The sequence below is a fragment of the Accipiter gentilis genome, chromosome 26 (genome assembly GCF_929443795.1).
Source record: "Accipiter gentilis chromosome 26, bAccGen1.1, whole genome shotgun sequence".
Classification (NCBI taxonomy): Eukaryota; Metazoa; Chordata; class Aves; order Accipitriformes; family Accipitridae; genus Astur; species Astur gentilis.
The window spans coordinates 7,778,842-7,795,299 of record NC_064905.1 but is presented as its reverse complement, the minus strand read 5'-3'; the positions used below and the strand labels follow the sequence as shown (position 1 = coordinate 7,795,299).

At 38.2% G+C, this 16,458-nt stretch overlaps 1 protein-coding gene across 7 annotated transcripts; it reads left to right on the top strand.

Moving 5' to 3' along the window:
• Positions 1–82: 82 nt before the first annotated feature.
• On the top strand, positions 83–16,167 carry HMMR (hyaluronan mediated motility receptor). 7 transcript variants are annotated; one of them, XR_007509649.1, is made up of 19 exons: positions 87–196; positions 1,333–1,431; positions 2,056–2,132; positions 2,979–3,059; positions 3,816–4,004; positions 4,318–4,404; positions 4,940–5,040; positions 6,107–6,181; positions 7,206–7,384; positions 8,213–8,361; positions 8,704–8,918; positions 9,540–9,656; positions 10,526–10,684; positions 12,368–12,520; positions 12,631–12,730; positions 12,976–13,152; positions 13,679–13,841; positions 14,207–14,344; positions 14,619–16,167. XR_007509649.1 is itself a non-coding variant. In XM_049829114.1 (19 exons), the coding sequence occupies exons 5-19, from the start codon at positions 3,021–3,023 to the stop codon at positions 14,230–14,232; spliced, it is 1,929 nt and encodes a 642-aa protein (XP_049685071.1). In that variant the 5' UTR covers positions 151–196; positions 626–704; positions 1,333–1,431; positions 2,056–2,132; positions 2,979–3,020; the 3' UTR covers positions 14,233–14,611. The 7 variants fall into 7 exon arrangements, 6 of the variants coding, with proteins under 6 accessions (XP_049685070.1, XP_049685068.1, XP_049685072.1 ...); XM_049829114.1 differs by lacking the exon at positions 14,619–16,167 and adding an exon at positions 626–704 and having other exon boundaries at positions 151–196; positions 14,207–14,611; XM_049829111.1 differs by lacking the exon at positions 14,619–16,167 and having other exon boundaries at positions 85–196; positions 7,209–7,384; positions 14,207–14,611.
• Positions 16,168–16,458: the final 291 nt, after the last annotated feature.

Sequence of the window (16,458 nt, the reverse complement as noted above, 5' to 3'; positions counted from 1 at the left end):
GCGCGTGCTCTGTGCCAGCGGCGCTGACTGGCTGAGCCAGCCTCGGAACGGGAGGAGGTGATTGGCTCGCCGGGGCGCGCGCCGGTGGCCGTTGGTCCCTTTGAACGCCGAGAGGGCCGCGCTGTGCCGGGCCGGGCTCCGTCCGCCGCCATGGCCTTCTCCAGGGCGCCGCTCCGGCGCTTCAACGAGAGCTCCGGTACGTGCGCGGCGGTCCTCCGGGGGCGGGGAGGGACCCCGGGTCCTTCGTGGTAGCGCCGGGGGAAGGAGCACCGGCTGCGGTTACCTCCGCGTGTCCCAGTCCTTCTGCCTCTGCTCTCCCTGTGTGGGCGGCTGCCTGTAACGGTGTATCTGAGAGCCCCTTGTCCAAGCCCTTGTAGGAGTCTTCTTCTGAGGAAAAAAAATTCCAACCACAGGTCGAATCCTGGTCGTAGGTAAAGGGCTACTAAATACAGCAGCGAACACGCATATATATGTACGTAGTAAATAAAACAGTGACAAACCAGGATTTGCTAGCCTTCTGATACAAAACTACAAGAGAAACCTACAGAGCTAGTCACAACTGAAGTACTGCTGCTGGGAGCATTTTCTAATGCAAAAGTTTCTCACAATGAGTTTTTGGCTGTAGCTGAATACCTCTCTGCTACCGTTGCCTGTTCTCATATTAAATGAAGCTGCTCTTATTTGCAGAAAGCTGAAGCAAGTAGGTAAGCGTTTACTGGGCTTGAGACCACCCGACTATAACGATAATTGCATGAAGAATTTGTAGCCATCTTGTTTCTGTCTGCTGTTTCCCTTTAAAAATGTTTATTTTTTTAGAAGAACTTTTAGGTTTTTTTTTTAAATAAAAGTTTAAGTAACTTAGTTCTTTGGAGGAAAAGTTTGGCATTTAACAACATCTAAGTAGTGTCTTCTAAACTGGAAGAAGATGTTTTAAAAAAAAAACCCAGTTAAGTTTGCTTTTTATCCTTTAACGCTTTAGGCTGCCTTTTTCACCAATTGCCATTAAGATCTTCCCACCGTTTGCGTTTTTTCTTTATGGAAGTTAATGCACTGCTATCACTAGTAAGATGCCTTGCAATATTGTATATGTAAATCACAGTTTCTAATTTTATTAATGTGTAATAAATCAACCCTTTCCCCTACCATGTGCGCTGTATAATTTTCATGTCTGTGGGGAGGATGAGGAGAACTGAAACTCCAGTTGTTGGTTGGGTTTTTTTCTTTTTTTAAGCGGATTTAACTTAAATGTGTTACAAGCCTCAACTCATTGAAGTTGAAAACCCTATCATTTACCTTAATAGTTCTCTGCTGTTCTGAAAATCTCATTTCTAGTTTGTACCCCACTGCAAGGATCCTATGATGCTAAATCTTCAGGTGCACTGAAAAGTTCTCTGTTCTCTGAAACATGTCAACGGGTTAGGAAACAGAAGGGTAAGTAGTCATAGAAGTTGCACAGAACACAATGGTATAATATCTTTGAATGCTACAAGTGTTAGTGCTTACATGCTATTGCTTCTCTGTTCTTGTTTAGAAATTATTTTATGTTGAAGGGACTCACTGCCTACCTTCTAGGTCAAGAGGACAGCAACTGTAAAAACACATCTAACTGAATCTTCCAAAAATAGCTTTATATGACTTCTGTTAATTAGGGGGACCTCTGGAGATGAAATAAATTATTTAACTACTTCCTTAACCTTGGCTTTAGTGATATTTTGATGGGTTTTTCAGATATAAAGCATCCCTCAGTTGAAAACTGACAGCATGGATCTGGAAGGTGGGGGGAAAACTTGGCAGAAGCTGAATTCTCAAAGCTGGCTGTCATCGGGTAGTCTCTTTCTAAACTCTGTCAAGTCCCCAGATGACTAATATTGGGCTGCTTGTTGGCAGTAAGAAAACAGCTGGCGTTAGGTGGTGAAGTGCATAGTCTTAATAATCAGGTGGCTTTCTGTCTTTTGTATAAAAAGTTAATTAACCTTGTCTAGTTTGGTTAAATTTCCCTCACTGTGTGCATGCACACCCTTTTCCTTCACCATTCTGTTCTGCATCCTTCTGCAGGTGAGGTAAATCTGAACAGTGAAAAGAGTGCACCGACCCCTCTAATTGGAAGGAGGCTCACATCTCTCGGATCAACAGTAAGACTTTTGTAGTGTCTGTAGCACTGTTAAATTCCAGCTAAACCACACTGTGACTAGTTAAATCATGTTGCCCCTTTACACAGTTACTATTAACCTACCTGAGCAAACCATGAAACACAGTATTATGCCTGTATTCCTTAGTAACTAAGAAGGAAAAATGAAATTGCAGCGTCTTTGGGAATCACATGATGATTACTTGGGACTACAGAGTGGCTTGTAATCTTTGGTGTTACAATACTGGGGTTTTTTGCCTCTTGCTCACCACGTAAATACACTGTGTCTGCTTCTTTTTAAGAAGACCCTGTTTCTGTTTTCATACAGGGCAGGTGGACAGGGTGGAGCAGAAACCTAGTCATAAAAGAAAGAAAGAGGGGATGATACTGTATAAACAGGTTCTCAGTGCAATGTGCAAGGATGTGGATTTGAAGATGCATAGCTTAACAAGTTGAAAAATGATAACTCTGACTTACTAGTTTTGTTTACTAGTACTCATGATGTAGGATGAAATTCTGCAAACCAACCTGTGGTTAAGAGATTAAAGTAGTTTTTATGGAGTTTAGGGGGTACTAATATCTCAAACTTTCTTAATCTCCTTCCTGTCACGGTGATTGTGTGCTGTCCATTCAGAGTAATGCTTATGAGAATGTACAATAGTAAAACCCACTCTAGTCTGATACTTGTCTGCCCTATGTGTGGGAGAGAGATGTTTGCTTTTTATTTTGTGTGTGTGTATCTTTAATGTATTGTCTAGATGAAGGCATCCACTCCTATATTTAACTGTGTTGTTAAACTAGTATGCAGCTAGAGATCAGTTTAAATTTTTTAATACATCTGTTTTCAAAGCCAGCTCATGGGACTCTGAAGCCTAAGAAAGATCTTATCCTTATGAAAGAGAAAAAGAAACAGAAGACACTGGAGAAGGAGGTACGAACACATTATGCGAGTGGAGTCCTGTAATGTTTTTCCCACTTACTGTAATAAAAAATAAGCTGGTAAAATTAGCCTCCTTTGCATAACATAGTATACAAGTAGTTTGCAAACAGCTCTGTGCAGAGCAGCGATTATCAAATGTTATGGTATGTAGAAAGCACTGCGTTTGTTAATGGAGTTACATTAATTCCTGTTGATTGTGAGCAGCTAAGCAGCCAGTCTTTTTTTTTTTTTTTTTTTAAAGAACCAAGTCCTATGTTCTCTGCCTCAAAAAGGTTCTGTTTTATTTAGCAACTGTTTGCTGGGATTTTTGCTTAGTAATTAACATAATTTTAAAGTTTAAGAGGCAGCTAGCTTTACCTTATCAGTACACTTCGTGTACTAATCTCTGCCTCGTGTCTCAAATGTCGCATTCTGTTTTTCTGTTCCACAGCCAAAAATGAGAGAGAGTTGGCTTCTGTTGCAAGTTGAAGCTAAGACTTTTCTAACTTGACCATGTTGTAGTGGCTCAATAGCATAAAATAAGTCAGATGCAATGCTAGGACTGTAAATCTGTGGTGTGTCATAAGAGAGAATTGTGGTGATTCTGTTACCTCCTTTCCTGTGAATGACAAAGTTGAAGATATGTATTCTCAATGAAGGTTAATACAGTTTGGATACTTAGCCTCTCCAAGAAAACCACAGGTATAAATTAATGATGTAATCTAAGAAGAATAATAGGAAATTAAGAAAATACCTCTTTTGTTTTAGATTCGTGCATTAGTGAGAGAGCGTGGAGAGCAGGATAAAAAACTTCAGGCTCTGGATGAGGATTTTGTTAAGATTGAAGCAAAGCTGAGTGCTGCAGTTCAGGAGAAAACATCTCTTTTGGCAAATGTTGCATGCCTAAAAAAACAGCTTCTGGAACTAACGAGAACCAATGAACTTCTCAAGTCAAAGGTATTCAGACAGATAAGTGCATCTTTGCTTTTCCTTTGCTGTTGTTAAGCTCCCTGGGCAAGAACAAACTCTAGTTGCTGATCAGCATCTGTTTTCTTGTTCCCTGTGCCCCTTCACTGGCACGGGGATAGAGCATGTCTGGTTTGTGATCTTGTGTGCCTCTGTCTAAAGAGAGAGCGGGACTTGCTAACATCCATCTCAAGGATGGGTAGAGATAAGTGTTGTGGGTGGGAGGGGGACACTTTTAAAGAGTGTGAAAAGTAATTCATTTGAAGGAGTTATGCTTAGTGGTTTTATATTCATCTCTAACAAGCTGTCTGAAGATGGCATGCAGAAGAAAATGAGCAGCCTATGCATGGAGTTAATGAAGCTCAGAAACAAGAGGGATGCTAAGGAAAAGGTATGACCACTTGCACTGTACAGGATAGTAATTCTGAGCTGTTCAGGAACAGACAATGAAGGGCTTACCACAGAACTGCAGATTATGTGTTTTTTTTCTGTCCTCAACTCAGTAATTTCTTCTACTTTCTGTAGAGTGAAAATAGAGAAAGATCAAACAATGAATGTTCTTGATTTTGCTGTTGATGCACAGAGTAAATCTGAGTTAAAGTAAGGAAGCCTAGAAATACCTCTGTTACAATATTAATCTGTTGGTCAGACTTAATTTCTTTGAAAACTAGTGGTCCTAGGTATAGTTTGAAACTCTTCTGCATGTTTGCAGTTTTTGGATTGTGGTGGTGGTGGTTTTAAGAAATGGCTAATATATTTACAGAGGGGTACTTGGAATCACATTTAGTGTAGTAGTAAGCACTATCATTAAATTGTAGTTACAAATTAATTTCAGTTTACCACTGTCTCTTAGATGATAGATTTCTTTTTTTTTTACTAAATCTCATTTTGGTGGTAATATTTGTTTGTTTTTTGTTTTTTTTAAGATTGCATTTGCAAAGCAGGAAGACATGGAAGTGAAGTTGCAGGAAGTGCAAAGGAATCTAGAGCATTCAAAAGGAAAAGTAGCACAGTTAGAAGAAAAACTGTAAGTAGTAAGGAAGGGAATTGACTTAGATGGTATTATATCATCTAGCTGTGCTTACATGCTTACACCTTATGGTAGGCATGTAGTTTAGGGAAAATACTGGTGGTCTCCCTACTAAGAAGGAACAGAAATAATTAGCATTTGTAGCCTGGAATAAATTTGATGGAATGAAGTTTTAGGAACTGCTGTGTGTATCTAACCTTTTTCCAAAAAAATGTATCATCTCAACCCTTTGTCTTCCAGCATGGTGTAGGTAGAGTTTTCATTGGTATGGAGTGGGGAGGGAAGATTTATCTTGAGAAAAGAATTGTTGTTCATCTTGGACCAAGACATTCGTGTAGATTGGATACCTTGGTGTCTGGCCCTTTAGACTAGTAAGTTAGGAATAAGCAAGAATGAAAAAGTGTTGGGCCAGGAGTTGAGATCCTAATTCAGTAGCCAGGCATTTGACACAAATTTGATGGACGTGTGTGTATTCTCCAGCTAAGTGTATTGAAGAGTTGTGGTGCCTTCAAAGTTGCTTCATAGCAGCCAGATTCTCTGAAGAAAGGCGACTACCAAGTGTTTTGGCTTAAGCAGCTGTAGAAAGAAGCAGAAGAGAGAGTTCTAAATCAATGCTTTCTATTCTGCCCAAATAATGTCATTTGCTGCACAGGAACAGTGCACTACCATATAGGCTATTTCTGAGGATGGTAATCTAAGGAGGATGAACTTATAAGGTATATTATGCCAATTTTGCACTGCAGTATCCTTCTTAAGCTTTCTGCATTTACTTAACATCCAAGTACTCAAATACGAGTAGAAATTTCTATATTTATGTTAGAATTAAAATACACAAAGGTAATAATGCAGGTAGTACAATTCAGAAAGGGAGGAAATGATAATTTGTTTAGCTAATGCAGCTGTTCTAGCATTCTTGCTTGTGGCAGAATATGGCTCAGCATCTTTACTACTCCTAAGTCGTGATTCAATGGTTTATTTCTACTTGCTTATCTGTAAACAAACAGCTTACAAGTAGCTCTGAATTTGTTTAAATATATCCATCATGAAAACCTCCTGGGTTTAGGTCTGCTACTGAGAGAGAGAAAGTTGAAGAAAAGTCTGACACTGAAAAACTCCTGGAATATATCACAGAGCTCAGGTAACAACAAATTGTTCTTGAGTTGGACTGGGTAAATTAAAAGCCAGTAAAACTAAGCCTCGTTTATGACTGGTGAAGTAGTACCTTGGCAACAATTCTGTTTAACAGTATTAAAATAGAGGGGGAAAAGAAATCAGGTATTTTTCCACACAATGGAAAGGAGTCATAAGGTATTATTTTAATTATCTGTCTAAATGTCTCTGTGCTTTTCCAGGCTAAGCAATACTACTGGAAGAGCTTTGTATCAGGGTCCTGAAATCATGTTTTTAGCCTGAGTTACTTGTACATAAATCAAGCTAAATCTTTTTTCTCTAAGGTACTGTCAGTAATGTCTTTTAGCCCTTGCTTGTAAAACAATGCACAGTAGGGCAAAAACCCACACAATCTTGGCTTCCAGTGAACTTTCCAATACTCCAACTTGTCTTTAAGAGCTGCGATGAATTATGTATGTATGAGCATCAGTCTGATTCTAAAAATTACTAATCCAGTGTTTTGTAACTGACTGAAACTCTAACCGGTCTTCACAGTAATGTGTCCCTAGCTCAGAACATGGTGAAAATACAACAGTATTTAATTTTAACTCGTTCACTCTTTGCGCACCCCCACTGTCAATTTACTCATTGAGATACCTCATCAACTGGCTATGTATCTTAATATCCTGCTTATTCTTGTAAAATCTGGTTTATTAATGTGTATGCTTTTCTGTGAAAACTCAGCTTTGTAAAAAAAACCTGGATGTAGCAGTCATCTGTAAATCAGTTATACTGACTAATTCTGTTTTAATCAAACCTTTATATATTATTTGTGTGATTGTGTATGTTTCTTTTTTAAAAAAATAATGTTGAAATAAATTGCTATTAATTTTAATTAACATGCCTTAATGTGCAAAAACTTGTGTCTGGGAAATTAGGTAAAGGCAGTTTTCCTGTTGGAAACCAACAGTCCTAAGCATTTTTCCTTTGTGCTGAAGTGTAAGCTTACAAACAAAATTTAGTGGTAACAATACCTGAATTTTCTCCTACAGTAGTGTTGCAGAAACAGCTGAGAAATACAAACTAGATATTGCCCAGATGGAAGAGACACTGATGAAGAGAGACCAAGATATTGAGCTCCTAAGGGGTACTCTCAAAACAAAAGAGGAAGAATCACTTAAACTGATAAAAGAACTTAATGAAAGGTGTCAATTGCTTCAACAAGAAAAAGGTAATTGTTAGTACTTGTATGCTGTTCCCATATGGGGGGATCACTACTGTGTCTTAAAGCACCTCAAATAGGTTAGTTCTAAAAAGTCAATTGACAGCTTTGTTCCGAGTTGAAAGTCATGTCTCTGAGCTCCAGCTGAAAACAGCTAGGCAATATTTCTAACAGTATGGAAACCACCTTGAATCTGACATCTGTTAAGTCTAAATTTGTATTGCCATAGAGGGTTACTAAGGTAAATAGTATAGGATGAAAATTGTTTACGTAGTGGGAATAGCTTTAATCTAAAAGGTGAACACAAATTACTTGTTCCTTACTCTTCATTGAGAAGAAGTATGATACTGTCTCAATTCACTGTTAGCAGCTTGTGCGCAAGTTCACTGAGGTATTGTGAATGTGCCTAGGAATCCTTCTTCACCTTTTTCCCCCTTCTCCCCCCAAACTAGCAACTCTGCAGCCTGAGACTGGTAGTCAGTTCTCTGTGTACCAGTTGGCTTGTATGTGCCAGTATTATGTGGAAGAAGCTTTGGGGAAATCATTTAGTTGTTCTTCCCCAGCCATACTGCTGTTCTGATGAAGGCAAATTGCTTGATCCAAAGATTCCTGCTGTTTGAAAATAATTTTCAAAGTGGTTTCAAAGTTGCAGCCAATTTTGAGGAGTTTCCAGATGGGTTAAAGTTGTGGTTTTGGTTTGTTTTGGTGTTTTTGTTTTTTTTCTCCTTACTTAGCTTAACTTTAAAGCTAGAATCAAAGTACTATGAAGAATAGATGTTGTAGCTCTTTGAATATAGAGAATGGGATTTGTGTTGTATTGATAATTCCTCTGTGCAGAGAAAGAGTTGTCTGAGACCAAAGGAAAATACCTGAGTATAAGTGCTGAATTAGAAGACCTGAAAAAAAAAATTGCCTTAGAAGAACAAGAACACCAAAACCTGCTTCAGAAACATGAGGAGATGGTCTCTCAGCTGCAGCAAGAGAAGGTAAATACAGACAAATTTTTAGATAAATTTAGACATGTTTTTAGACAGTCTAAAAATAGACTCTAATCCCAATGACTGGCACTAAAGGTTCTGATTTTGGTTACACATGAGATTGTTGTATTAATAATGGTCTAATCTGTGGAATGTACAAGTGGGTGCTGGCCAGCAGAAACCGTGTGTTATCCAATAGATCTAAGAATCATAGCTGGTATGATGGGTGTTATGGTTCCTCCTGTAGATTTGACCTTACTCTTGTGCTTTAAAGTTTGAACACTGCAAATTAGCCTTTAATGTCTGGAGAAGTACTGTTAGTTTTAAAATCTGTGGTACTTCGGCTTACAGGAGTCATCTGCGTCAATGCACCAGAAGCTACTAGAGTTTCAAGATGAGGTAACAAGTGAGAGACAACTTCTTCAAGAGGAGCTGAATGATACAATGAATGAGCTGAATAAATTACATGCTAAGGAAAAGAAAGCTGAGAAGTTGGTGAAGCAATTGCAACAAGAAATCAAATCTCAAGCTCTTGAGCTTGCGCAGGTGGAAGTAAAGTTGAAAGGGTTTGTGAAATAAGTTTTCTGATTGTAAAGCTTTGAAAGAAAAAAACGTTAAATCAGTAGTATGAACAAAGCTTCTGAGCCTCATTCAGGTTTTAAAGAGACCTGAACAGAACTAAACTTATTTCTTCCTGGTTGTTGATTATTGATAGTGATTAGAACTAATCACTATCAAAAATGACTTGAATCAGTTTTATATTGTCTTAATTTAAAAATATTTAATTAATATGCTGACACTTGCTTGAAACGCCAGTACTGTAGTAAAGTGATGCTGCTGTGAAGGGCCAACTACATGCATGTTGTATCGGATGTTTCTGCCCTGGAGAGGGCAATGACTAGGAAAGATTTTCAAGCAAGTTTTTTCTTCCTTTCACGTATTGAAAATTTACTATTAGGTGTTCAATCTATTCTATAGCTATGTTGGAAAATAAGGGGAGAGGGAAATGCTTTAGTTAAATCTGTTATGAAGATTGTGCTTTAATACTTGAGAAGTTCTGTCAGAGAAGTTACTGGTTTGTCACAATTTATTGCTGCCACTGCAAGCCTTCTGTAACTGATAACAGCATTTGGTAATGTGTTCAGACGTACTTATCTGCAGCGTGGAATGCTGAATTTTTATTTCAGGAAGAATGCTGAGTTGGAGCAAATCAATGAAATGCACAGTAATGCTGTTCTGCAAATCCAAGAAGAGCATAGCAATACATTGCGTAAACTTGGAAAGACTGTTGCTGACTTTGAAAGGTATTTAAGTTTCATTAAGATTTAGGACTGGGATTATCTCTAAGATTACAATAAAATATGCTGTTTATTCATGTGCCTTGGTACTTAACACTATATATGAGCATTGGTACAGTATTAGAGCAGAGGATTTTGTGATGGAGTATTTAATGGCATTAAGAAATTCATTTATGCTTTTTGAGTACTAGTCAAGTGTAATGATGTATTCGGTATCTAGTTCAGGAAACTGTTTCTTTTTCCAAAATGCAACCAATTAGAATACTCAAGTGCTCTTGAATCTCAATGAGAGCTGTAACTAGTGATGGTGTTCTCTTAGCACTAAAATCTCTTGCAAAAACACTTCTTGTTTAGGCTCAAAACTTGCACAGAATCGAGATTTGTTTTCCTACAGTTCTTGCAGATCTTTCCTCTCAGATATTCAGGTTGTCAAAGTATTTAAAAAGTGATACTGTTATTGTTAAGTACGCAATGCACCCATGAAGGATCCACTGGCATGTTAGCCAATGCAAGCTGCAGAGAGTAACTCTTCTGGTGTTTTAAATAAGCTTTACATATAGTAGATCTTTTGTGTTTTAAAATATCTACCAAAATGTGAAAATACCTGTATCACAGAATTTGTCATAGTGTTACTGCTTATGGCTTGATGGAAATGTGTGGGTTTTTGCTTGGGGTTTTTGGGGGTTTGGTTTGGTTTTGTTGTCTTTTTTTTTAAACTTTGGATTTATCAGTGCCTGGACACTGCCATATCTCCAGATTATAAAACCTCTTATACTTGTTAGCATGAGCTTGTATTGATCTTTTAAGGCCTGAACATGTCAATCTGTATTTTGCCTAAAATAACAAGATTTTTCTTATTTGCATTGTAATACCAGCTACAAGAAGACAGTAGCTGAAGAAATACACAGTCTTAAACTGGAGAACACCTCTCTGCAAGATGAAGTTGCCAACCTAAAAAAAATAGGCCAAGATAATCTTCAGCTACTTCAGGAAGCAGAATACACTAAGACCAAAGCAAAAGAAGAATGCGCAAGGTACTAGAGAGACAAACTTTTCCTTAAGCTAAAGAATGCCAACTAAGGCTTGCCTTGTTAACTAGAATGTAACATGGTGGGCTACCATATAAAATCAGTATTTGGTGTAAGCTTAAGTTTCTTCCTTTTCCCAGTGCAGAGGGTTGAAAATATTGACAAACAAATTCATTAAGTTTATATATGCATTAGAAAACTGGTTTGTTCAATCAATTGCTTTGACTTTTTCCTTTAAGTGGAACATATAGGAAAAGGAAAATACTTAACTGAAATATGTTGTAATATTGTCTTTATCAGAAATATCAGTCACAGTGACTGTTCCACAAATAAGATCCACAGGGGCAGACAAACAAATACTTAATGCAGAGCTCGGCATTTGCCACTCTACTCTGAATGATGTGTTGCCTCAAATCCTGCTGACAAGCAGGTGCCAGTTAACCATCCATGAATTACCACACCACAGCGAGGTAAACAAAGGTCCTCCCTCTGCCAAATACGAAGCACCACAGTGCAGCTGATAAGTAGTAACACCTGAAAAATTGTCTTAGGCCACTAGCTGAGGATGTGTTTCTCCGACTGTAACAGCAGCTTAGCGGTGTATGTTCTCCTTCCAGCTCACTGTGCAGAACATGAGAAAGTCCCTTGCTGTGGGCAAGTAACTGACTATTTGAGGAAATTGGGGAGTTTGGTCTTAAAAGGTCCCAGTGTACCATCACCTGTATTAGGCAACTGTGGTAACTGCCTGTACACGAATTGCATTATGGAAAATTCTGTGTATGTGCTGGAAGATTTTCTTTCCCACTTCTTTTAATGTAGTTCCTAACTAGCTTCTAAAGCTGAAGCTGGATTTAAATCACAACTATGCTCTAACACTTGTAACTGTTGCATGTGGATAAATTACTTGCTCAACTGCATTAAAATGCTGCTTTGGCCAAACTGAATTGGGCATTTTTGATCTTCCCAACGCTTAACTCTTTGCTGATTTATCAAATGCTTCTGTAAAGTTTTGTAATGCTTCTGCTGTCTTGTTCACCCATAGCCAGTATATTAAGATTGTTCAAAGAACAGTTACTCCTTATCCCAGCTTATTTTAAAACATCTGTGCTGCTTAAGATGTTGCTCTTTCTTTCCTCCCCACCTTCCAGTTTCTGTTAGAGCTGGTAAAAGAAAAACAACTGAAGAGTTATTTCCTGTTTGATTTCCTGGTTGTGTGTGGCATGGAAAGAATTCTTAGTCTCCACCTGGGTGATATAACCAACAGCTGAGTTTGGAGAGGGAAGGCAATGCTTTTAGGTGTAGAGTTTTTGAACCCTTGAGTATATCCACACTGAACAGTCTTGACCAGTTTCTGCTTGAGCAAACTTCTGTATGTAAAGTCTAACTACTAAAGTGTCTTCCTCTAAAAGCTACTGGCATTAAACAGCCATAAATAAGAAACATATGGTCTTTCCTTGCTTCAAAAGTACTGCTTGCTTCCTCATAGGAGAAGTTAATGTTGTACATCTTGAACTTGATTGCTTTCTGCATTGCTGTTCTTCTCTTATAGCACTGTTTGTGCAAGCCTTTATTTCTGTTCTTCTGCTAACAGCTTTTCAATCATGGTTACTTTTGTTTTCAGATTTAGAGTAATGTAAAAAGGTAAAATAAATTTAAGGGTTCATTAAGGATGGATGATATTTTCCTCAGGATGCTTTTAGAAGTCCAGACAAAGCTTGCACTAAAAGAAGCAGAAACAGAGAGAACAAAAGTGTCTTGCCTTGCACAAATGACTAAACTTCAGGAAGAACTGGAAGAGCAAACTGAAGATCTGAAAAGGAAACTGGAAGTGGAAAGATCAAGGTGACTTTTGTCAAACTAAACCTGCATATTGTAGCACATCAAAGTTTTAGTGCGAAGAAGTGCTGAAAGCTAATGATGAACATAATGAAACTCCTCTTCTTGCTTTTTAGGAAAACCGTAAATGAAGATGTGACCTCTAGCTTAAAAGAAGAGATAAAGACCTGGCGTAATCTATATGAAGATTTATGTAACAAAACTAAGCCTTTTCAGGTATGTTATGAAGTAGGTGTTTATTAGTATACCTTGACTTAAGACTTGTGCAGTTGATTCAAGTTCTATTCTTGAGCAGTTTCCCATTGCTATTTCCCATTCTAAGGCATTTATCCTGCAACCATTTCCTAAGGTGCTGTCCCTTGAGCCAGCTATTCCCCTTCCCAAACCAATCTTTCTTTATAGATTTCAGTTCAATAACAAGCTATTTTAAAGCTTTCTCAAAGATACAATATATATTTCAGCAACAGCTAGATGCATTTGAAGCAGAGAAGAACGCACTCTTAAATGAGCACGGTGCAGCCCAAGAAGAACTGAATAAACTAAGTGATGCATATGCTAAACTACTTGGCCACCAGAATCAGAAGCAAAAAATCAAGCATGTTATGAAGTTGAAGGAAGACAATACCCACCTGAAGCAGGTTTGTGAAATGGAAAGTTAGAAATCTGTTATTCATTTGCTTGATTCCTTTGTTTGTTTCTCTATTTATAGACTAGTCCTGCAAACTACTTGCTTTCTATGGTTCTTAAATTCCCTGCGAGAGCTAGATTAGAACAAACCACCAGCCTTCAGAAACACCAAGATAATCTGTTTCAGTTTCAGCTGAATATATGATACATAGAGGGATCACCAGTGCAAATAACCACCCCTACTTTTAGCTTGGTTGGTTTTTCTTACCTCTTTTGGAGGTTCTAGACTTTGTAAACTAGCTGCTGAAAGCAGCACTGGAAAGTTTCAAGCTACCATACTGCTTAGTGGTGTTATACAGCAATTACACAGTGGTGCTGGTTTCTCTACAACTGTATGGTTTGTTTTTTAATGCCACCAATAATTTTGTGTGTGTATGTTTTATGCTTAGCATTAGTCAAAAGGGCTACTTCAGTAAATCATGAAGCAGGCTTTTCTCCTGTTCTTAATCTAACTTATAAGTATTATGTTTTCTTTAGGATGTCTCAAAACTGCGTGCATTGCTAGCAAAAGAAAAGCAAACCAACAGAGATCTTCAGGAGCAACTCTGTGCAATTCAGGGCATTAGGCGTTTTGATCCTTCCAAAGCCTTCCAGCATGATAGCAAGGAAAACATTCCTCCAAAAACTCCTCTTAAAGAAGGTAAGCTTATATGTTGATGTAACCATGTCCTCATACCTCCTAAACTCAACCAAAGATATGGCAGTCTTGCATAGTCTGCTGCATTTGGGGAAAGGAGGAGAATGGCATCTCTTGTGTGTTTCACAGCAGATGTTGGAAGGCTGAATAAATGGCGCACTTCCAGTGTATGGTTTGCTGTTGTGCTTTCCAGCCCAGTTTCTTACAACCTGACCTGAGCAGGTGGTATGTCAGGTCAGACAACAGAAAGTGTGTTTGTAGGGGAGAAGGAGTGGTTTACAGGGAAGCAGCTGGGTTGCTTGATCTTGCAAGATGTGAACTTTGCTTTGCTACTGTTTATCACCTACAATCTTCCTTCTGTCATACAGTGTACCCATTACAGCCAGTCAGGTGACAGGCCGTGTCTCCTGCACGGGTGGTAGGGGTGGAAGTGGCTCAGCCAGAGGTTTGAGCCCTGGTTCTTTAGCTGCTACCTGGTGGGCCCTTATACTGCTGCAGATGTAAAGGTAAGATGCAAAAGGCCTGCAGATGAATGTAGAGTGGAGGGAAGGATGGCAAGCATGTAGGGGCACACAAAGGGTAGCAGTGTAGGAGAGAGTGTGGGAGGGTATAGATCTCAACCAGACCTTCATTTTATAGTATATTCCAGGGTCTGAGATTCTGTCTTGCCTGTTATGTGGAGTGTAGTGCCTTCTTCCCCCCTCAGCAAACAAATAATTACTTGATGTGGTGGGAGCAATAGTGAAAAAACCGAAACTTAGTAACGTTCTTCCATTGCAGGTAATAAAAACAAAATTTAATCTCTTCTTGGTGTTAAGAAAAATAACATAAATCGCCAATAAATTCATGTGCTACCGAAGACTTCAACAGACTACTTGTTCAAGGTGAACTTGGATGCTGTATACATTACAGATTAGTAGTAGTACTAGAGAAATGGTCTAAAATGTTACATTTTTAGAAAAACTATTTACACTCTTACTGAGAAGCCACGGGTGTCTGGATGTTCCAGACTCCTAGTAACATCGTCGCACTCTTGAACTCTGAAGAGTGTTCACTGTTTTACTTTGTATGCTGAGGCTGCTTAGCTTCATTTCTACAGAGCAGCTTCAGTTCAGAAAAGGGTGAATAAGCACTGGAGAAGAAGGATGACAGATGAAATCTGATTTCATAGAAGGTTATTTTTTTTTGCATCTATCTCATGTATACAATTTTATGTTAAATTAATTTTGCTTTTTATGGTTGCTTCAATACCAATGGCAGGAATGCTGCCAAGCGACCCTTTTCCTCTGCAGCCTACATAATGTAGAACCAATGTAGAAAATTGGACTGTACAGTTAGTTTTGATATTCTTAATGGTATCTATATTCAGGACATGCTGATGTAAATCCTGGGGCTAGATATTGCAGCTGTTGATCTTCAGAAGAGGATTTTTCAGGTCAAACTCAAATTGACTTCATTTATGTAAAGGTCTGCATACTGTGATTAAGATTAGTGCTTTAAGAGACACGTCTATTTTATGAGTGTTGTGCTTACTGGGCTTTTAAATTGTCATATCTTTGTAGCCAATGTTGTAATTGATCAATGTTAAGTGAAGGGGAATAACAACAGAACTTGTCTTAATTGGGTGGGAGGATACCCCCTGTACAGGCATTCACATTGAACAGACTTGAATTTTGGCAGGGTGGAAAGGATCTGTTTAACTGCACCTAAAATTAAGAAAGTTTTAGAACAATAAAAATTTTAAATTAAAGAATTTGTCTATTTCCTTCATAAATCAGGGATAAAAACCAAACTAAAATTCCATCATGTAATTGATGTAATGTTCTTTGTTCGAGGCTTAAATCTTCATAACAAAGCCCAATGTCTGTCTTGCTCAGACTGTATATTTTCTAATCTTACAGAAATTATTTAGCTGAGCTGTACAATACATACAACCTGCAATTCCCTTATCCTCTCATTTCCTGTGAATTTCTCTTAATACAAAAGTAAATACTGAAACTTAAGTGAAATGTGGAACTCTGTTTCTGTTATTGTATCTACTAATATTCTGCATATGGGTGCTGCAGAGAGTACACAAAGCTTAGCATGTTGACTATATTGCCATTTATACTGATATTATAAGCTTACAGAGGATTGATAATACGGGGAAATAAGATATCAAAAATGCATATTAAGTCTAAGGAAAGAAATTGCTATGTCTTCTCTGTTAATGTCAACTTTGTGTATTTGCTGGATTATTTGAACTTCTGAAGACTAAGGATGAGGATTAACTTCAGGTGTTTGAATTGAGAAATACTTAGTGTTCAATTTAGCAGTTTGCCTGAAGTGTTGAGAGGCATATTTTAATAAGGAAGTGGCTGAAAGAATTTAATATTGGAGTTATCTCTCCTTATGGAGAAAAAGATAAGAGTTTTCTTGGCCGAAAGATGTAAGTGGGGTGAGAGAAAAGCGTAGAGGAAACGTCCATTAGTGTGACTCATTTGATGAGAACACAGACTTATTAGAAATCCTGATGTTACACAGCCTTTATAGCCACTAGCCAGTGGATGTGAAATGAGCAGTTGCTTAAACCAAACTCCTAGCAAACAGCAGGGGAAATAGCAAAATGGGGTGGTGGTGG

What these genes read in the sequence shown, in the direction of transcription:
- HMMR (XM_049829110.1), top strand. Translation starts at nt 151, where the DNA reads ATGGCCTTCTCCAGGGCGCCGCTCCGGCGCTTCAACGAGAGCTCCG. An exon ending in ATGAACTTCTCAAGTCAAAG is followed by an intron (nt 4,005 to 4,317) that starts GTATTCAGACAG and finishes ATCTCTAACAAG; the next exon opens with CTGTCTGAAGATGGCATGCA. An exon ending in ACTGTTGCTGACTTTGAAAG is followed by an intron (nt 9,657 to 10,525) that starts GTATTTAAGTTT and finishes TTGTAATACCAG; the next exon opens with CTACAAGAAGACAGTAGCTG.